Source organism: Arachis ipaensis, chromosome B3 (assembly GCF_059453495.1).
Source record: "Arachis ipaensis isolate K30076 ecotype BB chromosome B3, ASM5945349v1, whole genome shotgun sequence".
Lineage (NCBI taxonomy): Eukaryota > Viridiplantae > Streptophyta > Magnoliopsida > Fabales > Fabaceae > Arachis > Arachis ipaensis.
This window is the reverse complement of record NC_142438.1, coordinates 142,688,296-142,710,847: the sequence shown is the minus strand read 5'-3', so window position 1 is coordinate 142,710,847 and position 22,552 is coordinate 142,688,296. Positions and strand designations below refer to the sequence as shown.

At 33.4% G+C, this 22,552-nt stretch overlaps 4 protein-coding genes across 5 annotated transcripts; 3 read left to right on the top strand and 1 right to left on the bottom strand.

Annotated features, from left to right (window-relative positions):
• The first annotated feature begins 1,243 nt into the window (after positions 1–1,243).
• On the top strand, positions 1,244–4,686 carry LOC107631662 (Nucleotide-sugar transporter family protein). Its single transcript, XM_016335178.3, has 7 exons — positions 1,244–1,569; positions 2,169–2,217; positions 2,309–2,535; positions 3,068–3,266; positions 3,356–3,499; positions 3,921–3,995; positions 4,299–4,686. Exons 1-7 carry the CDS (start codon positions 1,454–1,456, stop codon positions 4,464–4,466), a joined length of 978 nt encoding a protein of 325 aa, XP_016190664.1. The 5' UTR covers positions 1,244–1,453; the 3' UTR covers positions 4,467–4,686.
• Positions 4,687–7,275: 2,589 nt separating this feature from the next.
• DOT3 (Phototropic-responsive NPH3 family protein) lies at positions 7,276–10,629 on the bottom strand. The gene is made up of 6 exons (XM_016335176.3): positions 10,401–10,629; positions 10,145–10,214; positions 8,848–9,737; positions 8,414–8,687; positions 8,210–8,338; positions 7,276–7,846 (listed from the first exon to the last, which is right to left on the bottom strand). The coding sequence occupies exons 1-6, from the start codon at positions 10,538–10,540 to the stop codon at positions 7,469–7,471; spliced, it is 1,881 nt and encodes a 626-aa protein (XP_016190662.1). The 5' UTR covers positions 10,541–10,629; the 3' UTR covers positions 7,276–7,468.
• A 1,479-nt stretch (positions 10,630–12,108) lies between these two features.
• LOC107631669 (ras-related protein RABH1e) lies at positions 12,109–15,232 on the top strand. 2 transcript variants are annotated; one of them, XM_016335185.3, is made up of 7 exons: positions 12,109–12,227; positions 12,330–12,482; positions 13,137–13,207; positions 13,382–13,470; positions 13,691–13,802; positions 14,395–14,485; positions 14,716–15,232. In XM_016335185.3, exons 2-7 carry the CDS (start codon positions 12,366–12,368, stop codon positions 14,857–14,859), a joined length of 624 nt encoding a protein of 207 aa, XP_016190671.1. In that variant the 5' UTR covers positions 12,109–12,227; positions 12,330–12,365; the 3' UTR covers positions 14,860–15,232. The 2 variants fall into 2 exon arrangements, with proteins under 2 accessions (XP_016190671.1, XP_016190672.1); XM_016335186.3 differs by having other exon boundaries at positions 12,129–12,227; positions 12,324–12,482.
• Positions 15,233–15,430: 198 nt separating this feature from the next.
• LOC107631668 (putative mitochondrial adenine nucleotide transporter BTL3) lies at positions 15,431–18,571 on the top strand. The gene is made up of 4 exons (XM_016335184.3): positions 15,431–16,352; positions 16,647–16,950; positions 17,562–18,029; positions 18,231–18,571. Exons 1-4 carry the CDS (start codon positions 15,880–15,882, stop codon positions 18,303–18,305), a joined length of 1,320 nt encoding a protein of 439 aa, XP_016190670.1. The 5' UTR covers positions 15,431–15,879; the 3' UTR covers positions 18,306–18,571.
• Positions 18,572–22,552: the final 3,981 nt, after the last annotated feature.

Genomic DNA, 22,552 nt, shown 5'->3' with positions numbered 1-22,552 from the left:
AAACCATAATTTACACTATTTGTTGTACATATTTTTTATATAGTTTTTTATGGTAACAAATAAATTTTTTATTGATTATTTTTAATGCAAAAAAATATGCAAGGAAGATTTTTTATTTAAATAAATTAAATAAATATTCCATTTACTGAAATGAATAATTATAAAAATTATTATAAAAATACGTCTTCCAATCTTATCAGTGTATCTTGTTTATATTGTAGATCAGATATATGAAATTTGAAAAAATACATTTATCTAATTTACACGATACACTCACAGTTATCTAACGAGATGTGTATTTGTCAATATAAAAATAAAATTTTTAAAAATAATAAAAAATATTAATAATTTAAATTTGACTAAATTTTTAAAAATGGAACGTTTCAAATAATAGAAAAATAGATAGTTTTAAATTATTTGAAATGTACTGTTTTTTTCCTCTATTATTTAAAATTGTCCATCTTTTTTATTATTTAAAACGTTCTATTGTTAAAAATTTGGTCCAATTTAAATTATTAATATTTTTTATTATTTTCAAAAATTATATTTTTATATTTACAAATGCACATTCTATAAACGAAATATGTATATTTTTTTAAATTTCACTTATCTTTTTTATAGTGTAAACAAGATATATTCATAATTATTTTTGTTTACAATATAAATGAAATAAAATTAGGAAATGTATTTTTATAATAATTTTTATAATTATTTATTTTAATAAATAAAATATTTATTTAAATAAAAAATCCTGTCGAAGGAAAGTATCTTTTTGAAATCCATACAAGAAAAGCATATAATATACCTATAACATTTTCCTATAAATTATTATTTCACATTACGGAAAAACTATTAAATAAAGAAAAAGGTTGTCTGTAATCAATTATTTCCACTATTTATGCATATAGTCAATTTTGACTGAATAATATTTTTTTTTGGGTTAAAAATTCAAATAGAATAAACTTTATATAAAGTTAATAATTAAAATTTATTAAATAAAAAAATTAATTAAATCAATCAAATTATTTAATAGTTCTAGTCTATTATAACATTTTATTTATTTTTTACATTCTATAGATAATGGTGGAAACTCAGGTGCAGTCGATTTCATGTGAAGTTATAGTTAAAAACTGTTAAATGAAAATTTAGTCAAATCGGTCAAATCATCTAACGACTCTCAGCTATCAATTTTACATAAAATATATTGCACTCTAGTTTTCACCATAAATAATATTTCAACGGCGTCTTCCTTTTTTAATCTGGACTTTTTGACGGAAGGCAGACCCGTTAACGCATAAGGGAGAATTCGTCCGTACGGCAATTCTCCCTTCACCTACCCCAACCTCGACCCGGTAGACTGGAAAACGATGTCGTTTTCTGGGCACTGCATAGGGCAGCCGCAAACGATTCTCAAACTTTGAAGATATTTGGAACTGGGGACATCTAAGTCAAAATGGCGCCAAAGTCCACCCAATCTTCGCAAGCCATGAATGGCAGAGTTCTCTTCTATTCCCTCCTTCTCACTCTCCAGTACGGTGCACAGCCTTTGATCTCCAAACGTTTCATCAGGTTCCTTTGATCTGCGTTCATCAATTTTCATTTTTTATAGTTTTTTCAATTTCGTCTCAATTTTTTGCCGCTACGACGACGCGCCTTTAATTAATTGAAGTTACCATCGCTAACCGTTTATTTTGAGAACTCTCGCAAATAACACAGGGAAGTCGATTCTTGTGACAGAAGGATCTACATTAGAGGAATTGCAATTGTTGAGTTAGTATAAATTAGAAGAAAAATGTTCTTATGGGTTTTAGAAGACGAGACCCCTTTTGTATTGTATCTGTTTGTATTTTTATTGATGCTAAACGCTAGAATATGGAAGTGCTCTTAGGTCCAAAAGCATGGTTTCTGTCCAGAAGCGGGGATCCAATATTATTTAACTTAAATATTTTACTTGCTCGCAGGATTTATTCTTATGATTCAATTCTGATATATATTATTCGGTTGGGAAAATAATCTTCTTAAATTGTTAGTGCTTCTGATTGTGTATTATTGATTTTAATATCTTTATCCATAAATTTCCTTGTGCATTAACTAATTCGTTAACAACTTAGTTGAAAATGATCATGTGAAGCATGTCTCATTAACTTTTTTTCCCCCTCTTCCCACAGATGTGAGGTTATTGTGACTTCATCTGTTTTGACATGTGAGATTGCAAAGGTAACTCTTGAACTGTCTTGATTAGAAAGCCGGTACTATTCCCTTGTTCTCTTATTGGGGGAAAAACTCATTTCTTTAACCTTCTGTTTAGGTTGTGTGTGCTTTATTTTTCATGGCAAAAGAAGGTAGTCTGAGAAGAGCATATAAAGAGTGGACATTGGTTGGCGCATTGACTGCATCAGGACTTCCTGCAGCTATATATGCACTGCAAAATAGTTTGTTGCAAATCTCTTACAGGAATCTCGATTCACTCACTTTTTCAATACTCAATCAAACAAAAATATTTTTCACTGCAATCTTTACTTATTTAATACTGAGGTATGATCCTGCAGTTACCTGCCATCCTTAATATTTGGGCTATGTCTGAGAAAACTCACTTATTCAAATGTATAAGTAGAGATGCTCACTTTTATCTATGCTGTCAAGTATGTGGTTTAACTCAATAGCTGCTGAATCGATACTAAATATGCCTTCAAATTTAGAATTATTTGCTCTATCAATGACTACCTAAATATAGTGCTATGTAAAATATATACCTAGTGAATATTCATAATTGCTTACTATCTGCTTGGTTTGTGTTTTATGATTAGAACTGTTGAAGCAGATCAATGATATTCTCACTGCAATAGTTTTAAGACATTTACTGAATCTGAGGGTTTTTGTTTTAACTTATATGGAAGCACCACCCTACGTCCCTACCGAAGTACTGATATCATGTTCAATACTTCTGTGTCAGATTTATTTTATGGCTTTCACCCTAGAATTCTAGATAAATTTTTATGGTGTTTTATCAAATACAATAAAAAAAATGTTTATGGTGTATGAGGTATCTGATTATTGGGTGGTACAGGCAAAAACAATCAATTCAGCAAATTGGGGCCTTGTTCTTGTTAATAGTTGCAGCAGTTCTTCTAAGCATTCGCGAAGGCTCTAGCAAAGACTCTACTGGTGGGCATGCAGATCAAATTTTGTTTTATGGAATTGTTCCTGTGTTGGTTGCTTCAGTGCTATCTGGACTAGCTTCTGCCTTGTGTCAATGGGCATCTCAGGTCATCCATAATTTCAATTTTCTTTCCTGACTTCAGTTTCCTACATTAATGAATATTTATATTAATCCTTTCTATTCCTTGCATTACAGGTTAAGAAGCACTCATCATATTTGATGACAATAGAAATGTCCATTGTTGGGAGTCTATGTCTGCTTGCCAGTACTTTGAAATCTCCAGATGGGGAAGCTATAAGAAAACATGGGTTCTTTTATGCTTGGACTCCTCTAACCCTGGTAACGTTCTTACTGATAAATGACTTTTGTCTTACAATACTTAGAATTTCATATCAAAAAAGATAGAGAAATCCAAAATATCCCCTTGACTGTTGATTGTACTGCATGTCCCCACTCCCCAGCTGCTTATTGAATGCCTTGATCAGTTATGAACAAGATATGATATTCATACATCTTTATGCTTGGGAAAATATTTATTTATTTATTTTATGATTCTATTGGATGACTAATCTTTTGTTTTACTGTATTTACTATAATTGCACTTGCGCATTCATAAGTTGAATTTTTTAGTTTCTTATTCCAAGCAATTACTCAATATGTAAGGTGATTGTAACATTTTGGGAGTAACATTTTTTTATTACTGATGTGTGACAACTTTAAAAAGCAAAAAAAAGAGTAACATTCTTTTTTTATTTATCAGATACCAGTAATTTTCAATGCCGTTGGTGGAATTCTCGTTGGTTTAGTTACAAGTCATGCTGGTGGTGTTAGAAAGGTAAGTTTGACATAGTGATTAGATGGTACTTGGTCATTGTCATTAGTTTGCAACATTAATACATTACGATACTTTTATACTGCTATTGGTGGATAGGCAGAGGCAGTAAACGCACAAAACTATTGTAATTAACTGAGTAATTGCTACTTTAGCAACAAAAACTTATCGATGAACTTTGGATTTGCTGAACATGATGAGAATTTTACAAAGGATAGGCTGGAATATATTAGGATGAAACTCTTCATATATTGTCTATTTTGTTCAAAGGTTAGTAATGATGACACTAATTCAATGTGGTTGCAGGGTTTTGTCATCGTTTCTGCTTTACTTGTCACAGCATTGCTACAGTTCTTATTCGAAGGAGAACCACCTTCAATGTATTGCCTTGTGGCTCTTCCAATAGTGGTTAGTAGCATCTCAATATACCAGAAATACCCGTACCAGATTAAGATTAAGAAGAAGGAATCATAAAATCTGACCACCAGAGTTTGGGAAAGTTATTTACTAATTCCCCCACTTACACTATGTTGTTATTCCAGAATATCTGTAAGCATATTGTAAATGATAGAAGGCAAACATTCTTTTGAAGGCCGTCTCGGTCTCAAGTAGAATTACTATGTAATACAGAGCTCTCTTCTTTAAATATCCCTGAACTTTCTTGAATGAGGGAATCATTTTGGTCACCTGTTCAATTTTTTTTTTTTTTTTTGACGGTGTGGTCACCTGTTCGATATATATCCATAGAAAAAGTGAAAACCAATGGCTATGTTACCTTTCATGAATCTTGATTAAGAAAACTACGAAGAAATAATTTACTGTTTAATTATTTTCCCCCAAGTGAAACAGAAATATTATAATTCTTGTCATGGTGCTGCAATGCATGGACAATAAGGACGGACTGATCCAAAGTTTTAATATGTTCTTGTGAGTTGTGATAGCTGAATGTTTTCCTCCATCAACTGTCATTCAGCCCTATTAAAATCCAATGATTTGACATACTACATATGTTTCAGTGAAGAGGTTTGTACGCAGAGGAAGTAAGGGATTGCCAAATGCCAATGAGTCATTAAGGTTTATATAACAAAAACAAGGTAAAGAATAAGAAGTTAATGTTAATGTACTCTCTGTATAAATAATTTTATACGTGCTCCTAATGACGTATTATCATATTAATTAAAATAATTATTTTTTATATTTAAAATTTGAATAATTATAAAAAAATTAAATATCACTGAACAATTCATAAAACTTTTATTAGTATATCAAAATTAAACTCTACTAGAATCTTTTGGGCTACACAAGCTGCTTCATCATGGAGGAGCCAACTCCATGCAATTTTTTGGGTACATTACATGGCCAACTCCGTAATCCGGACTCAGTTCTGCAAGCCGGGCCCGGGCCGAAAACTACCGGAGGAAAAAAAACAGCAGAGGGGCTACGATGCTCCCAAAGAAATGTAGTATTTGGGGTTTTTTCTTCTAGTCTTAGGCCCTGTTTTCAAACAAAACTGGTGATCGGGCCCGCATCTTTCAGCATTATGAGGAGGTACAAGGTAACTGGTAAGTGGAAGAAGGTTTTAAGCAGGGATTTAAGGAAAGCGCGCAGTTGTAGTTGGAATTGAATTACAGAGGCAGATTGGGATTATCGGCAACGGAACCGAAGGGTTAAATCGAAAAAGAAATCATGGCACATGTTCTAAACATTCCTCTGATTCCTCTTATACCCACTTCCTCAAACAACACCAACAACGTCCACGAAATTGCGTTCAAGACGGTCCCTTCAGCTACGAAGCTCGAAATTAAGCAGTTGCTCCAATCTTTCTACGGCTTGGAGGTTCAAAAGGTGCGAACTTTGAACATGAAGGGCAAAACGAAGCGTGTTTGGCTTGCAAAAGGTGAATCCTTGGTTGGAAACAAACCCGATTATAAGAAGGCCTACGTCACCCTCAAGAACCCACTTTCCAACTACCCCATTTTTTATCCTTCACCTGCCACTATCGTACATGACGAATACATGAAGAAGAACAAGAAGATGATGACCTTGCAGTGATAGCCAGCTTTCATTTGGAGCAACTATATACTGGTTTCAATGTTCTTCTGTTGTGATCACTTTTTCCTTTTGGTTCTTCTTTTTCAATGCTTGTGATAACTGATAAGTTCTCCCAAACATGTGAATAGTGCATTGATTTTTGGTGAAGTTTAATGATTGATTGGGATTATGCTATTCAATGATTTGTTTAGTTATTTTTCTTATTATTTTTCATTTGAACAACAAACTATATCAAACTAGCACTAAGAAGTAAGATCAGATTCCCCTATATTTGATGTGTTTCAGTGTTTGTAAGTTGAGGTTTTACAAGAGAAGAAAGGGAAGAAAAGTTTTTTTTTTTTTTTTTTTTTGAAAAGATTTTTCACTCTTGAAGAGCAATTGTGAGTCCACTTTATTCTTCAAGCTCTGCCGCTTTTCCGTTTTTCTATATAAAATCCCAACTTGCAAACAACACTCAAATCATGGATTGGAAAAGCCAAACAAATATTTCACCTGAGATCCAAGCAGGGCGGAGCTAGAGGTTTTATTTGAAGGGGGGCAACATGAAAATATAACTTCAGAGGAGGCAAAAAAAGAAAAAAAAAATCAAGGGGAGGGCCCAAACTAGAAAATTAAGAACTTATGTATGAAAATTACTTTTTTTTTTTTTTTTGTGTTTTTGTGGGGGGAGCCCCAGGCATGTCCTGAGCACCGCCCCTGATCCAAGGTTGTATAGTACATTCGTAATATTCAGAGGAGTCATTTTCTTTTGGACCACCGTATCTCCAGAATTATGTGGTCCTGTCTCATAACTTTGTTTAGAATTCAAATGGGCATCCTTGTTTCATCAACATTGATGTTTAAGTAAATCAGGAATGAATATATTTCAAGTTTCTATATTCTATGCTCATCAATATATGCATGCCATAATAATGTAACACCTGGGAATTTAAGTTATGAAGTATTGTTGTTTTATATAAATATATATAATCAGCAGCAGCTAGAAGGAATTTATTTAGTATTAAAGCAGATAGTATGGTTATTTATGTTTCCAATTTAACTGCATAGTGCTTATATTACGAATGCAAACATTATTCCCTCTCCAGCTTCATTTTTCTGCAGATATGGAGTTTTAGTTTTTTTAATTTTTTTTTTCCTTTGAACTCATCTTCTATTGTTGCTAAATATGAGTTAATGATTTAATGCTCAATAAACTATGTCCTTGAAGTCCATGAACTTGGATAATTGATGCAATGGATTCAGAAAGTAATTTCATTTTCTTATTAAGCATCTATTACTTGTTTGTGTATGCAAGTATCAAGGAACTTCTGTCTTCGGAGTCCATAATAATTTTAGGTACATAATTTAATCTATATGTTTCATACAAAAAATGGCTAGAGAAGTCTTTCTCACAAGAGATTTTTTTCTTCTTTTGTTGAAATACTTTAAGACATCGAGGTCCTTCTTCTAGGGGTTCCTTTTTGTTGAACAGGTTCTGGTGACTTTGTTACATCCTGTTCATCTCCAATTTCATCTCCTGCTGGTTTTACATGAAATGAGTTCTTAATCTTCCTCCAATTTAAACTCCAGCCAGTTGAATTTTTCGGCTTGCTGTTCAACTTTTCATACTCCCGTTGCAATTCGAAGTAGTCTTTCTGCAGTTCTATCATCTTGGACTTTACATGCTCAAGCTCTGATTTGAGTGTTTTGATGTCCATACTTGCAGATGTTTGGTTTTCATCCTGTTCAGAATTAATTCCACTTTGTTCTTGCTCTTTCTCTTGCATTGTGGCTCTCATCTTTACTTGCTCTGAAAATAGAACCTGCATGACTTGTGTAGTGTTCAGATGACAGCCATCACTCCGGTCATGTTGGCTCTAAAATATTCTATTTGATTGTAACTATATTAGATAGCATGCATAGTTATGAATTGAACCGGTTCCGGTGTGTTATACTGTTGAATTCAATCATCTAATGAAAATGGACTTGATAATCTTTAGTTCTAACTGTAGAATATTGTAATGCAATGATTATTTCATGTGTCAACATTTCTTCTCTTTAAACTGCTCTAACAAACCAATTCTGTTTTACTGCAATGTTCAGAGAATTTAATCTTTGCAATGGAAGTGTAGGCTATGAGTACGAAGGAATTGAAAATCAAGTTCTAGAGTTCTTGTAAACTTAACCTGTACAACTGTTCTTAGAGGCAGTCTATCATTTTGTGCAGCATGTGTACACCCATCAAGTGAGAGTTTCTCACAATTCATTGTTTTGCATAGTCTTCTACGGTCATGTTCTGTCAGTGAAGGATGGGTCTGCACAGAACATGTCAATATCAGAACATAAAATACTTTGTATCTGTAACACAAACTAAGAGTTGGATTGATGACCTTGAGATAGGTGTCAATGGCTCTATATAGACCGTCATCACATGTTCGAGTGTTTTCAGGTAGTAATTCAGCTAAAACTTGGAACTTAGTAATTGAAAGATTTGGATCTCTTGAAATTTCAGCTAGGTAATTGTCCAAGAGCCTGCTAATGTTAAATCTCCCCAACTTTGGTTGCTGTTGCATTTGCTGTTGTTCATGCATCAAGAAGTATTCCACAATTCGTTGCACTACATCTACGTCGTGCATAGTGCATTCATCTGAAGAATTAGGCATGCTAGGAACAGGGAAAAAGAAAGGAAAAAGCAAAATACAAAAATTAGTGTCACTGGTTGTTTTCACAAAAATGGGTTATTCTTTTGGTGTATGGGGTTGCAGAGTTGGAACTGTCATTGTGTATTAATGCCTATGTGTAAAAGAAATGGCTGCATACTCACTTGGCCATTTCTTCATTTTGATATCTTGGAATTAAAAGATCATTCACCTCAGCATCTTCCAAAACCATACTAATTCTCTTTTCCAGGTATGAAGTCAGAGCTTGCGATACAGAATACATCCTTGCCAGCTTTAATATCTGCAACAAAAATTTGCATGACACAGCTCCTTGCTGAGGGGGAATTATGCTGACTAGGTTTTCAATAATTGTCTTTTGATCCTTGCTGTGTCCTGTGCTTTCTTTCTTTCTCCCAGTAAAAATACTGAACTCTAGGCTACTTTTTCCATGACCATATCCTCTTATTCCTTCTAACTCCATATCCATTCCTGGTAGCCATCTCTTTGCATACTGCATGATACATTTACCTATGATCTCTGGTTTAGTTCCTTTCGCCCTTATTGCTGAAATGATCCGCATAAAGTGATCGATGCGGAAGTCGGCTACATCATTGAACCACCAGGTCTCTTGATTAGGCGCTGCATCTTCGCAAGTGAGTTCATCTTTAGTAGCTTTCCAAGCAATGGAATCACAACATCTTCTGACAATTTGGAGGTTCTCAGCCCATGGAGATAAAGTTTCGCAAGATTTCAGTACAGTGATGGTGTCTTTCCATGAAGCGAGCACAACAAATGTTAGGAAAGCTTCAGACTTGGAAATGAGATTTCCATCTTCTAGTTCTTCGGTCATCTCTAGGAATTCCGCTGCGCATCTCAGTGCAGCCACATTTTCTGGGTTGAAATCTATAGGGAAGCCATAGCAGAATTTTAGAATTGTTTCAAATGTCTTGGATCCACCTGGAAAATTTTCGAGGTTGAGCTCCTTGCCAGAATTCGAGATCAAAGGCTGGACTTCCAATCTTCCTAAGTAGCCACATTTTGATATCAATGGGAACTGTTACAGAGAATTAGTGTTAGTGTCCCCTGTTAGTGTTTCCTACTGTTTGGTCTTCTTTTAAGGAGGATTCTTAATCTGATATTCTCTTCTTTCTCACTTGGGGCAATTCTTTTTCTCCTATCCCAAAGGGTTTGGAGAAAAAATAAAAATAAAAAAGACAATCCAAAATACCCATACTATGAAGAAAAGAATGGTTATTAGCTGTCTAATGTCTGTAGTAGAATTGTGCACTTATGGAGATGAAGACTGGTAAAAAAGATTACTGCTGATAGTGTTAATGTTTCTGAACCAAACCATAGGTCAGATAAGAGGGAAAATTTATTAGCAACATTTGTTTATGCTATTTTTTTCTTCTTATTATTATTCCTTTTGGGTCTAAACCAATCTATGATGTTTATTTGTACCTTGTGAACATTGTAGGTGGTTTCTTGGATTTGAATTGAAAAGTCTGTTGGGATATGAGTAGTGATGAACCTGTAAAAGCCCAAATATAGGGGAGAAAATCACAAGGGAGTGATTGAATTTTGAACTATACTTAGGCATACATAAAAAAAAAAAAGTAAATTCACTTGTACATACAAATACAAATACTGTTAGCACTGTTTTTTTCTTCTGCCTAAACTATAGATACAGTATTACTATTTGTAATAGTAAAGGTACCATGAATGTTCGCCTTTGAAGCTATCAGCTATTGTGACATGTTTGTTGGGAACTACTATGCTTTTGTCTGAAGCTTGATCAATGCAATCGGTGTGACTCTGAGGGTCTTGTTGTGCTTGTGTCACTTGAAGAGGCTTCATTCTGATCCTTTTAGATATCTGCAATCTGCAGTGTACTTAGGATAGAGAGTAGACACTAGACACTTCATTGTGATGATTAAATGATATGTTATATGCTTATATCTACACTCCACATTAATGCTAAGAATTGAATATGTGGTCATTGTGGCTGTGTGGGGCTATAGTTATAACGGTTGTTGGATTGTTTCTTTCCTTCTTAAGACTCTGTCAAAACATGGTTATATATGAATAATTTAATATGAAGGAATTACGATTCAGCAACTATACACATCACTAAGTCTAGGTGTGATTTATTTTTACCTAGATTTGTTAATATCACTCACTCTTGGAAATTATTGTACCAAATCAATTACAGGGATAAAAACTATAAATAACTAACTATACCAAAATTAAAAACAAACTTAATCTTGAATTCAGTTACTTCAAAAATTCTGTGATTAAGTCAAATCATATTGGATATGATAAACCTGGCCTTTTCCCATATTGGGCCATGATGTGTCCCCCTAGGACCGTACAAACTATTTCTTCTGCTGCTGTAGAGGGTCGTGGCTCATAAGTTAATGGACATCTGTATCATAATTCATAAGCTTTCTTGGAATATATAACTTGTTTACTGCATTTATAAATTATAATCACATGATTCCCCGGCAACAAGGGAACTTCAGATGGCAAAGAGTACAGCAATTTCCTTGTAGATAAAGGAGCGTACTTAAAGACTTAAAGTGGATCATTGTACATACTACTTGTTAATAGAGAGAGTTTTTTTTTTTTTGGTGACTTTAATAGAGAGAGTTTAATACGCGAACATAAACAGTGAACATAGATTAATAAATTATTTATTTTTTATAATATGGTAATGCCTAAATAGATATTTGTGTAAAAGTAAAACTACACTATTAGAGTGTTATTACATGAAATTAAATTCTAATAAAAATTATATTTTATCTCTGTACAGAAACAAATTTAAAAATTTTAATATAAAGAGATCGAATTCAGATGATTTTTTAATTATTTTTTATTATATTTTTATTACATAAAAGTAACTTAGATAGAATATTTATTTTTCAAAAAAAAAATCTAAGATATACTATGTGATTATTAAAATATAACAATGTAAATTGTTATTAATATTCTATATAATAATATAATATTAAATATATTAATATTTTAATATTATTAAAAAAATAAACAAATTTTTTAAAAATAAACAATTTTTTTAAAAATAAATATAAAATGAATTTATGAAAACTAATTTAAAAAATATATATAAACATTTGAGTATATAATATTAAACTAATTAAGTAAAAATTATTAATAAATAAAATAATCAAAATATAAACTCATCATATATACAAAATAATACATATAAAATTATTAAATTACATATTTTTTATTTTTTTAAGCATATATCCCATATATAATTAATTACAGGGTAGTAAAGACCAAGTCACTACTTGCCCCCTTTCTTTTTCCGTCCTGCCTCTGCACCAAACTTATTATTTATGTAATAAACACGGAATAATATATAGTAATCAAAGCTATAGTATTTTTTTTTTCAATAAAAATATAAAAGTATAAGTAAGTAAATGGGGGAGAAGGATTGAAGTGAGAATTGAGAGAAGTTTAAAAGGAGATGTGGTCCTCATCGAGGTTGGCGGTTTCTGCTGCTGCTTTTACGTATAAATAGGTTTCGCTCCAAAACTGCTTCTTTCATGTGGAAACGTGCTGTGAACATCCATCCGTTATTCTCAATCTAACTTTCATTTCATTTGGAATTTTGGAGATTCAGATTCAGATCTCAAGAAGAAGAAGATTTTGAAGGAAAATGGCGACGGTGTCCCCTCTCGCCAAATACAAGCTTGTGTTCCTGGGCGATCAATCCGTCGGCAAAACCAGCATCATCACCCGCTTCATGTACGACAAATTCGACACCACCTACCAGGTATCGTCCCAATCCCATTCAATCTCATTCACAATTTTATTGTCTCACATGATTAAACCTTAATGTATGTATTGATTTTAATCTCTCACCGATGGAGTATTTACGACGCGCTCTTGTTGCATGTGTATGATTTTTACGTGGATCGATCTGACATTTGTTTATGCATCGCTATTTTTTAAATTTTAATCGGTCACGTTGTCTGGGAAAAGAAGCAACGAGATCATCTCTGGTGTAGTTTTGAAAGACGCGTGTTCATCAATGTTCAATTATGAAAGATCATGATTCATGAGGAGGTGGATATTATTGAAAGAATTAGTGTTTAATTTTGTACCGCAATTTTTCTGAAATTCACTGTAATTTATTAAGAGAACACCAAATTGATTGGCATAGTAGCTGCTAGGAGGAACTAAGTCAGTTGTTTGAAAACTCATTGTCACTTATGAGTTATGATGTAACCATTCTGGAAGTGAAGTGTATAGAATCGGAAGGATAGCTAGTAGTTGAAAGTTGAAAGTAAATGATTCTGAAGAAGATCTCTGTTATCATAAAAGTGCTTGTCTTTGAAATTTCTGCTGTCTTGTAATTCTGCTTATTCAGAGTAGTTATCAATATCATGCTAGGTTGCTGACAATGCTTTTCCCGTATAAATTTCAGGCTACTATTGGTATTGACTTTTTGTCAAAAACAATGTACCTTGAAGATCGGACAGTTCGTTTACAGCTTTGGTAGGCTAAATTCCTCTTCAATCATACATACAAAGTACAAATCCAGCATATTTACATTTCAAAAACTATATCACTGGTGGTTTGGCCACATGGGCATATATTCCCCCTTTATTCATTTTAATTTATCATGTTTTATTTTATTATTACTGAGCTCTGTGCATTTTAATTTCACAGGGATACTGCTGGGCAAGAAAGATTTAGAAGTCTCATTCCAAGCTACATAAGAGATTCTTCTGTTGCAGTTATTGTATATGATGTAGCTAGTGAGTGTTGATTATGTTCTTTTTTTTTTTTTTTCTCATGAAGAAGTTTGTAATCACATTTCTTAGGACCTGAATGCTTTCTATAACATGGGTGTGCCCATGCATGCATGCTTGTTTTCTTGTTTGTTCTTTTTATCTGAAGTGATTCTTAGATAATTGAAGACTTCTTCAAGAGCAATACATAATTATTTGAATACTTTCCAAACCTGTTCTCATGCAGACAGGCAATCATTTTTGAACACTACCAAGTGGGTTGAGGAGGTTCGCCAAGAACGCGGCACTGATGTTATTATTGTCTTGGTTGGAAACAAAACTGATCTTGTTGATAAGAGGTGAGCAATGAGTTGTTAAATTTGGTGTTTTGATTTTTATTTAAAAAAAAAAAATTTGCATGCATAGCTGTCTTGCTGACTTTATATATGTTTTAGTTGTACACTAATTATAACAATGGAGTCTTCATATTATGTTGCAGTTCATCTTGCTTAGTTCCCAAATTCCTGGCCGACAAATGATTATCAATTTATCATGTTCTTTCTGGTTACTATGATAGAATATAAGTGCAGTACCAGATAGATTAATAAATGCCACTCAAAATTAAGTGTTTCTTAATTCTCGCCAAATTATCATATGTTAATTATATTAATATATTTACACAAAGTTAATGTTTACTAGATTGGAGTTTCTTTTTATTTTCATTCTAGATATGAAGAAGTCTGGTAGACTATTGTTAAATATAAATTTTAGGATGGCAGAAAAACTGTTTTAGTTATTAAGGGCGTGGAATTTGGATATGTTAATGGAAGAAACAAATGGGTGGGAAGCATTGTTAATCAATTTACCAGGTAGCTTGCACTTTGTGTTTAGAATTCAAGTATGTGATTTTTCTGTAAGAAATCTTATAAGGCAATTTTGATACTTAACCAGGCAAGTTTCTATAGAGGAAGGAGAAGCCAAAACCCGTGAGTTAGAAGTCATGTTTATAGAGACCAGTGCAAAAGCAGGCTTCAACATCAAGGTGAAAATTAATGAGTTCTCCTAGTTATCCCCATATTTTTGGTTCATTAGATTGTCAAGCTGCTATTTCCTGGCATTATTCTTTCTTGCTCTTACATAGAATACAGAATATATCTCATCTGGAGTGGGTCATCAATTCACAATCAACTACCATATTTTTCTCAAGCTTATCATCTTTTTCACATGTTTGTTCATGTTTCTGCAATATCTTCTGCCAATGCATAATTGCAGCCTTTGTTTCGAAAGATTGCTGCTGCCTTGCCAGGGATGGATAGTCTTTCTTCCACAAAACAGGAAGACATGGTTGATGTAAACTTAAAGTCCACAGGGAATGCATCACAGGCAGATCAGCAAGGAGGAGGTTGTGCATGCTAGAAAGGTTATTTACTTGATGACTACTTTAATGGAAAAATGTTGCTCGAGGAAACCTTCAGTTCACTTGATGAGGGGCACAAATTGCTACAATGATATTGATATAGAATACGGAGAATGATAGTTAACTTTTCTTTTTTCCCCGTTATTTTGTACAATTAGTCCCTCGATGTAAGAATACAGATAATAAACAAGGCCCTCTAAATTATCGTTAGTTAGCTGGATGTTATTCATATTCACGAAGAAATGCATAGTATGCACAAGCGGAGAAATATGTAAAGTTGTTAACCCAACTCTGCCATTTCTTCTGGTGAACTTTTACTTGGAGTCTTGGACCTATGTGAAACAGAGTCGTCAGGTTTGACCGTTTGAGAAACACATTGACCATTACAGCTTAAATCCGACTGAAATAACAGCCGTAAAAATATATTTATATGCGTGGGATAATTATCCAATGTTTGTTTGACATTAGTTGGCTTTAAGGTTGTTCCAAAGAGACCAAGATAAAATGTTTCTGAGAACTCTGAACTTCAGTTTAATAAAGATTTAAATTAGAGAATTCGTTTCCTAATTCATACAAACTTCATTAGTCATGTACCTTGTTCGCCATACTGAATCAGAATATTTCTTTCCTTAGTACAGTAGGTAAGTGATTAAATTCACAACTTATAAATCTTATTTGAGATAAAATTTCCTACCGTGAGTTATATTAAAATTTAAAGAAAGACAGTGTTTATTGAGATAATCAATCTAATTAAATGAAGCGGCATGATACCATGTTCCACCAACCTGCAAGACATGAAGAGAGTGTGCGTTGTTGGTGCGGCGGTGTAAGCTATTCAAATTCATCGATTCATTCATTTCATTTCAAGAAGACACTTGCACATGTCCTTCTCAATCTCATCTTAGACTCCGACATCGCATGATTCCCCACCACTTCTTCCTTGTTACTATCGCTTTTGTCACCTTCTTGTCTTTCAAATATCATAGTCCTTTACATCGTACCAAACAACAGCAACAACAATGTCACACTTGATCAAACTACTACCCGAACCCTCTGATTCATTCTACCCAGGTGGTCTCTTTCTACATGCTGACACGCTTCCCAGCTCCTTCGTTTCCTTTGTTCCTTCTTCTTCTTCTTCTTCCTCCTCCTCTGACAAGGAGTTTTCCAACACGGCTACGGTTTCGTGTTTCTCTCGGGGTCCCAGAAGAAGGATCGGTTTCGAAATCTTCAGGTCGGAAGGTAGAGTTTGTGGGGTAGGTGGTGGTGGGTTCTTGTCGTTGAGCTTGTGCATAGATCGAAGCGATGTGAATCAGAGGTACGCTTCTCGAGAATCTTCTGGCGAGATTCTGGTGGAGGAGCACCATGAGAAAACGGTGTCTTCTGATTCTGAGAAAGTGGTAGTGGAAGCTCGAGAGAAAGAGAATGGATCGGGTGCTATGAACATGACCAAGCATCTCTGGGCTGGAGCTGTGGCTGCCATGGTTTCAAGGTCTTCATTCCTTTGATCTATCTCTTAATCTTGTTTGGTGATTTTAATTACTGCGCTGCACTTCACTGATTCATTGCTCTAAGAAAGCTATCGTGCATTTTACTATTATTATTTTTCTTTTTCGATTTTTGGTTTGACAAGATTGAAAGCTACATTTCCAATTGGATTGAGAAGTGGAAATCAAGTGAGATAAATGAAGTGCTGCATGCTGTTTCTCTTTGCCTGTGCATTATGATTTTGATTTGAAGATCATACACAGTTTGTTATCTTGTGTATTCTTTTTTGATTTATCAGAACTTTTGTTGCACCTCTTGAGAGGCTTAAGCTGGAGTACATAGTTCGTGGTGAACAGAAGAACCTTTTCGAGCTCATCCAGGCAATTGCAGCTTCTCAAGGGCTGAAAGGTTTTTGGAAAGGAAACTTTGTAAATATTCTTCGGACAGCACCCTTTAAGGCTATAAATTTTTATGCCTATGATACTTACAGAAATAAACTAATGAGGATGATGGGGCATCAAGAATCCACAAATTTTGAGAGATTTGTTGCCGGTGCTGCTGCAGGAATTACGGCTACCCTCCTCTGCTTGCCCATGGACACTGTGAGTGGAGATATAGATTCTGTTACTTTTATCTGTCCTTTCTTATAACTTTCTTGCTTTTGTCCCCAAGACCTCAAATTTTTCATGAGTCTGTGAAGCTATCAAAACTTTATTGATAACATAGATTCATTCTGTTAGGCTTGTTATGCTTAGAGAAATGTGATATCTTGGGAATTCAAGGCAGGCTTGTCTATGCTGCATTTGTTGGTTGCAGATAGATATGCTGCAGTCATAGAGAATTATAGATTGTAGTTACCACGAGTACTAATTTGTGGGAAAAAAAAAAAAGGCGGTTGCTAGCACAAAAGCACCAGTTCAATCCGGTTCTCTTTTGAATAGGGTGGTGTTGTGTTAGTTGAAATTGGTTTTTAATGACAAATGTGTTTATGTCTCTTTATCAGTGTCTTTAACAACCAAGCAGACTACATGTATTCATATACATCTGTGTCTATGTGAATGTATCTCGTTGTGTCTGTGTTTTCATTATTCTAAGAGAGTAAACAGCCTAGATGTTCAATCACACTCTAATCTGCGAATCTATTTCATAGTGTTACAATTTCCTTTAATTTCTTGCTTAGTTGTAGCTGAATTCTAAGAGTGATTTCTTTCAGATCAGAACAGTAATGGTAGCACCTGGCGGTGAAGCCTTGGGAGGTGTAATTGGTGCCTTCCGCCACATGATCAAAACTGAGGGATTCTTTTCTCTTTACAAGGGTTTAGTACCCTCTATTGTTAGCATGGCACCTTCAGGTGCCGTCTTCTATGGTGTTTACGATGTTTTAAAGTCAGCATATCTTCATTCACCTGAAGGGAAGAGAAGACTCCAGCATATGAAAGATGAGGGTCAAGGGCTGAACGCTTTGGAACAACTTGAATTGGGTACCATTAGAACTTTGTTGTATGGTGCTATTGCTGGATGTTGTTCCGAAGCTGCTACATACCCCTTTGAAGTTGTGAGGAGACAGCTTCAAATGCAAGTTCGGGCAACAAGGTTGAACCCGATGGCAACTTGTGTCAAGATTGTTGAACAAGGAGGTGTTCCTGCACTTTATGCTGGACTAATTCCCAGCTTATTGCAGGTATGATCTCTTATGGTGCACATTAAATTTAATTGAATTAGTAGTTAGGAAAATTGAGCAAAAAATTAGAGTTAATAACTTAATATCACTCTAGTCTTGAATTGTTAACCTCGTTGTGAAAGTTGAGTTTTGAATCTTAGCCCATGTGTGTCAAGCTTTTTTCATTCTTGTGTTTTGATATTCATTGTTTATGAGTTTCAGGTGTTACCATCAGCTGCTATTAGTTATCTTGTTTACGAGTTCATGAAGATAGTTCTGAAAGTAGAATCTACATAGATGATTATGGCAACAATTCAAGAGCCAGATATAGTTTGAAATATGAATACAAGTAGTACTACATTCTTTTCCCTTTTACTAGATGTGGGAGAGAATCAAAGATGTCTCACACAAACAATTAAGTGATGTTTCCTTACATTTGGATATTTTGTTGTTCTTATACGGGTTACTTCATAATCATATGAAGAAAACAGGAGAGCTTTTCATCTTCACAAAAACACTTGACCATCTCCTTCACTAAATATGAGATGCTGAGGGCTTCTCTATGTTGAGTATAAAGGGCTACTTTTTGTTTTACAAGTAGTATAGTTTTAATTTTCTTAGTTTCTTAAACAAATATACACTTTTTTTATATCTTAATAGGAAGAACTCATTATTTGAACTCATTATTTAAAAACGTCTCTATAGTTTTAATAAATTTACAAATTACAATTAGATCTTTATACTTTTTTTGCTTTTTAATTAGATTCTTAAACCATTTTAATTTTTTTAATTAGATCTACAAAGATAAGTGCTAAAAGACCAACAAATTTTATAATTTGTAGTCATCAATTACCTTTTTTCTGGATATTAGTTTTCTTCTCTCCTTAGGGTCCACTGTCCACTTCCATCTTTAACACCTCAATTTTTACCTCTTTTTAAGCAAAAAATTAAGACTCAACTTTAAGTATTAGTGTTTCTGATATGATTGATTACACTTTCTGATTCATCTGATGGTAACAACTCTTTATACAAAAGGAGAAAGACACAGTCCCAAAAAAAAAAAAAAAACAAACAAACACACACAACTTGAAAAATGAAGAACCGAGTGATGTAGAGATTCATCCAACAACTGTTGTCAATTTGGTTAATAACCGAAAGAAGATAAAAGAAACAAGAATAACCGGCCGTTGTCAATTTTGTTAGAATGATGAATTCAGAGAATAAGAAGCAAAGGGAGGTGAGGTCAAGAGAGTGATGAAATTTGCTCGAGCCAGTGGCACCGACGATGATGACGACCTTGTCCTTGCGGCGCATGTTCATGTTGCAAGTGTGAGGAGTGTTGAAGTTAGTCTCAAATCAAAGAAAGCAAGGAAGAATGACGAGTTTATAAGATAAGAAACCCATTAACTTATACATTAAGGTTTTGAGTTGGATGTGGTGTCATCTCATCTTATGTTTTCACGCTTGATTCCTCCCGAAGTCTTCCTGATGGTTGGCCCAACAGCGCGGTTGAAGGATGTGTCCATGCATGCGGCGGGGTGGCGTAAGAGTAAGTAGAGGGAGAGAACAACAAATTATTGTTCCAAAGAAAAAGAAAATCTGCTATTTCCGATAACAATGTGGTGTATTTACAAGAGTTGGAAAATAATTTGAGTGTTGCTAACGATCTGTTTCCTTTTCACAAGTCATTAATATTTAACAGTGACAATGCTGAGAAATGGTTAGATCCCATAAAAAATAAGTTTAAAGGCAAATTAATTGAACAAAATAAAGTACGAGACTTTTTGGAATTATGAATTGAGTGTAAATGGATCTTTTAAGTCTAAGCGTGACTCTCGGGGTAACTTTAAATGCTACAAAACTGATTTTGTTTTGAAAGGTTTTACTGAAAAGATGATGTTAATTATAAAAGGTGAAAATTCAGGTGCAGTGAAGTTAACTGCACGTAAAGTTGATAGTTGAAAAACGTTAAATGATTTGACTAAATGTGATGATTTAACTAAACGTAAAGTTGACTACATCTGAATTTGCACCATTATAAAAATATTTTTTCATTGATTTTTAAAAAAGACTCTTTAAGAGCACATTAACACCAATATTATAGTTGTTAATTGTTTAACTAAAAAATTACTACCTAAAACATTTATTAGTCATGTTTAAAGAATAGGTATTATGAATTTATAAGATCAATGTATGTTTAAAGAAGTTTGTATTGTATGAATATTAATATTTTGAGCTCAAATGAATTAATGTTTTTGTGTTATCTAGTTTTTCAATTTGTTGTATAAATGATAGAATTAGAATAATCAAGTATTGTCTTACAACAAAAAAAATGTAACTGACTTTGTAGTATATATAAGGGATTATGTTCATTAAGTGTGTTAGTTCTATTTTTATCATGATAAAACTATGCATGTAATTGTTTATAAATATGCATTATGATAAATATATATTTTAAACTATCAATTAAAATAATAACACATGGATTAATAAGCGGAAGAATGTAAGAAATTATATTATATTATATTTTATGTCATTATGTGTGTGATGTATTTTATTTTGTTAATTTAAAATTTTTAATTAAATAATAAAATAAAAAAATTTGTGTAAATATTTAAAATGTAATTAATTTGATGGAAGTTGATTTTTATGAAAAAAAAAAACTAAAATTCAATTTTTTTTAATTAATAAAGTCTTTGTTTTTTATTTACTATCAATAACTTAATTAGAAAAACAAAAATAAGAAGGCAAAGGAATAATAAAGTGAATTCTTTTTAATATTATTATCATCATGGATTAAGGTTAATAACTCTTTTTATTTTTATTTGTGATAATCATAAATTTTAAAATATTTTTGTGAATGATGGTTTATGATATACACTATAAATTATATTGAACTTACAGACTTTTTGCCTCTCACAAATTTGACGTTTGGTGATGTTAATGATATTGTAAATAATTTTAAGAAAAAGTTTAGGGGCAATATTTTTATTAAATATGACTAGCACTTAATTAATAAAAAATAAATAATTTTATACTATTAAATATAATTTTATATCATTAAATACTAATAATAACTAACTAATAATTATAAATCACAAAATTTATGAACCCTGTCGCTCTTCTAATTTTTATCTTCAGAAGTTCCCTTCGTATGAGATTGATTTGGATTCTCCGTGAATTTTCTAAAGGCATGTTTTGGTTACTAGTTGTTGACACATGCATGATAATAATAATCTAGTTGGAGAGGGAGCTGTTGCAATGGAATTTTTAACGGTTGAGGACTACTCTCCTTAGAAAATGAATATGGTGTATTTTATTTAAGGTTTAGTGTATTTTTTCTTTCTTTTGCGTGGATTTAATTATTCTGTTCATACGATGTATTGTAGAAGATGATACAAATTTTTAGAAAATAATTATAGGCTAATAACGAGCGTAATTTGTGAATTTAAAATAAATTTTTAGGGTTTAAATATTTTTATAATATAAAACTCATCTGTTATGGGTAGAATTTTAATTTTGATTTTTTTATAGATAATTTTGTTAATTTTATGAATATTTATAAATAAAAATGATAGCTTTTTCTATTTTTTAAACGCGAACATTAACATTGGGCTTAAAATTTATGCTAACATGAGGCGTTTATTGGGCTTAAACCTGACGCTAACTACGTTATATATAAAGGGCTCACATTTCACTCTGGACATAACCAATCCGTTGATCCCTATATTGGGCTTCTTCTCCCATCACACTCTTGGACCCGTTTATCGTTTTGGTCCAATATACCTTTCTTCTCCTTCCATGACCAAAATAAAAAAAAAAATCATCAACATTCGTTAAAATTTCCCGCGAGTGTACGGCAACCCATACCGTTGCCACCGCGACGGCTGCGGAAACGACCCCCGACAGCCGGCGCACAGTCGCCTCCGAACGCTGCTGCTGCATTCCAAAACCCTAGCGCGTTTTCTCCATAGAGTTGCATAGCTATTTCGGAACGCTCTAGGCTTCACTCCGGAAAGTTCATCGTTGTGCTGCTCCAGTGCACCGTCGGAGAATTCGTCTTGGCATGGAAGGTTTTTCAGAGGAGCTGTTGTGGTGCTCCAGGAGGATTCTTGGAACACTTTCGGCATCAAAATGGCAGCAGGTTCCCTCACTTCCCGTTCCCGTCTCATGATCACTGAACGCAAGGTATATTTTTTATTAAGGGGGAAAAAAAAACTTGTTAGAGAATTGAGAGTTTTAAGTTAAAGAAATTTCATATTGCAATGTAGTTAAGATTCAAATATGATTTCGTTGCTATAAAAGAGTATACCTTGTTTTGTTGGCTTTGTAGGTGAAAGCGCTGCATTCCTTTGTTGGGGTCGGAAGAGTAACTTCATTGTATGATTTAAAAATGGCAACGTGAATGAGGGTGCTGATGAATTTGAAAAACTGGGAAGCCCAAAATGCAAATGATGATGCTAGAAATTTGGTTGAGCCTACTTCGAAGTGTCTTCCATTTGAGGCTAGATAGCACCTGATATCAGTTTCTTCATATTCCTTCA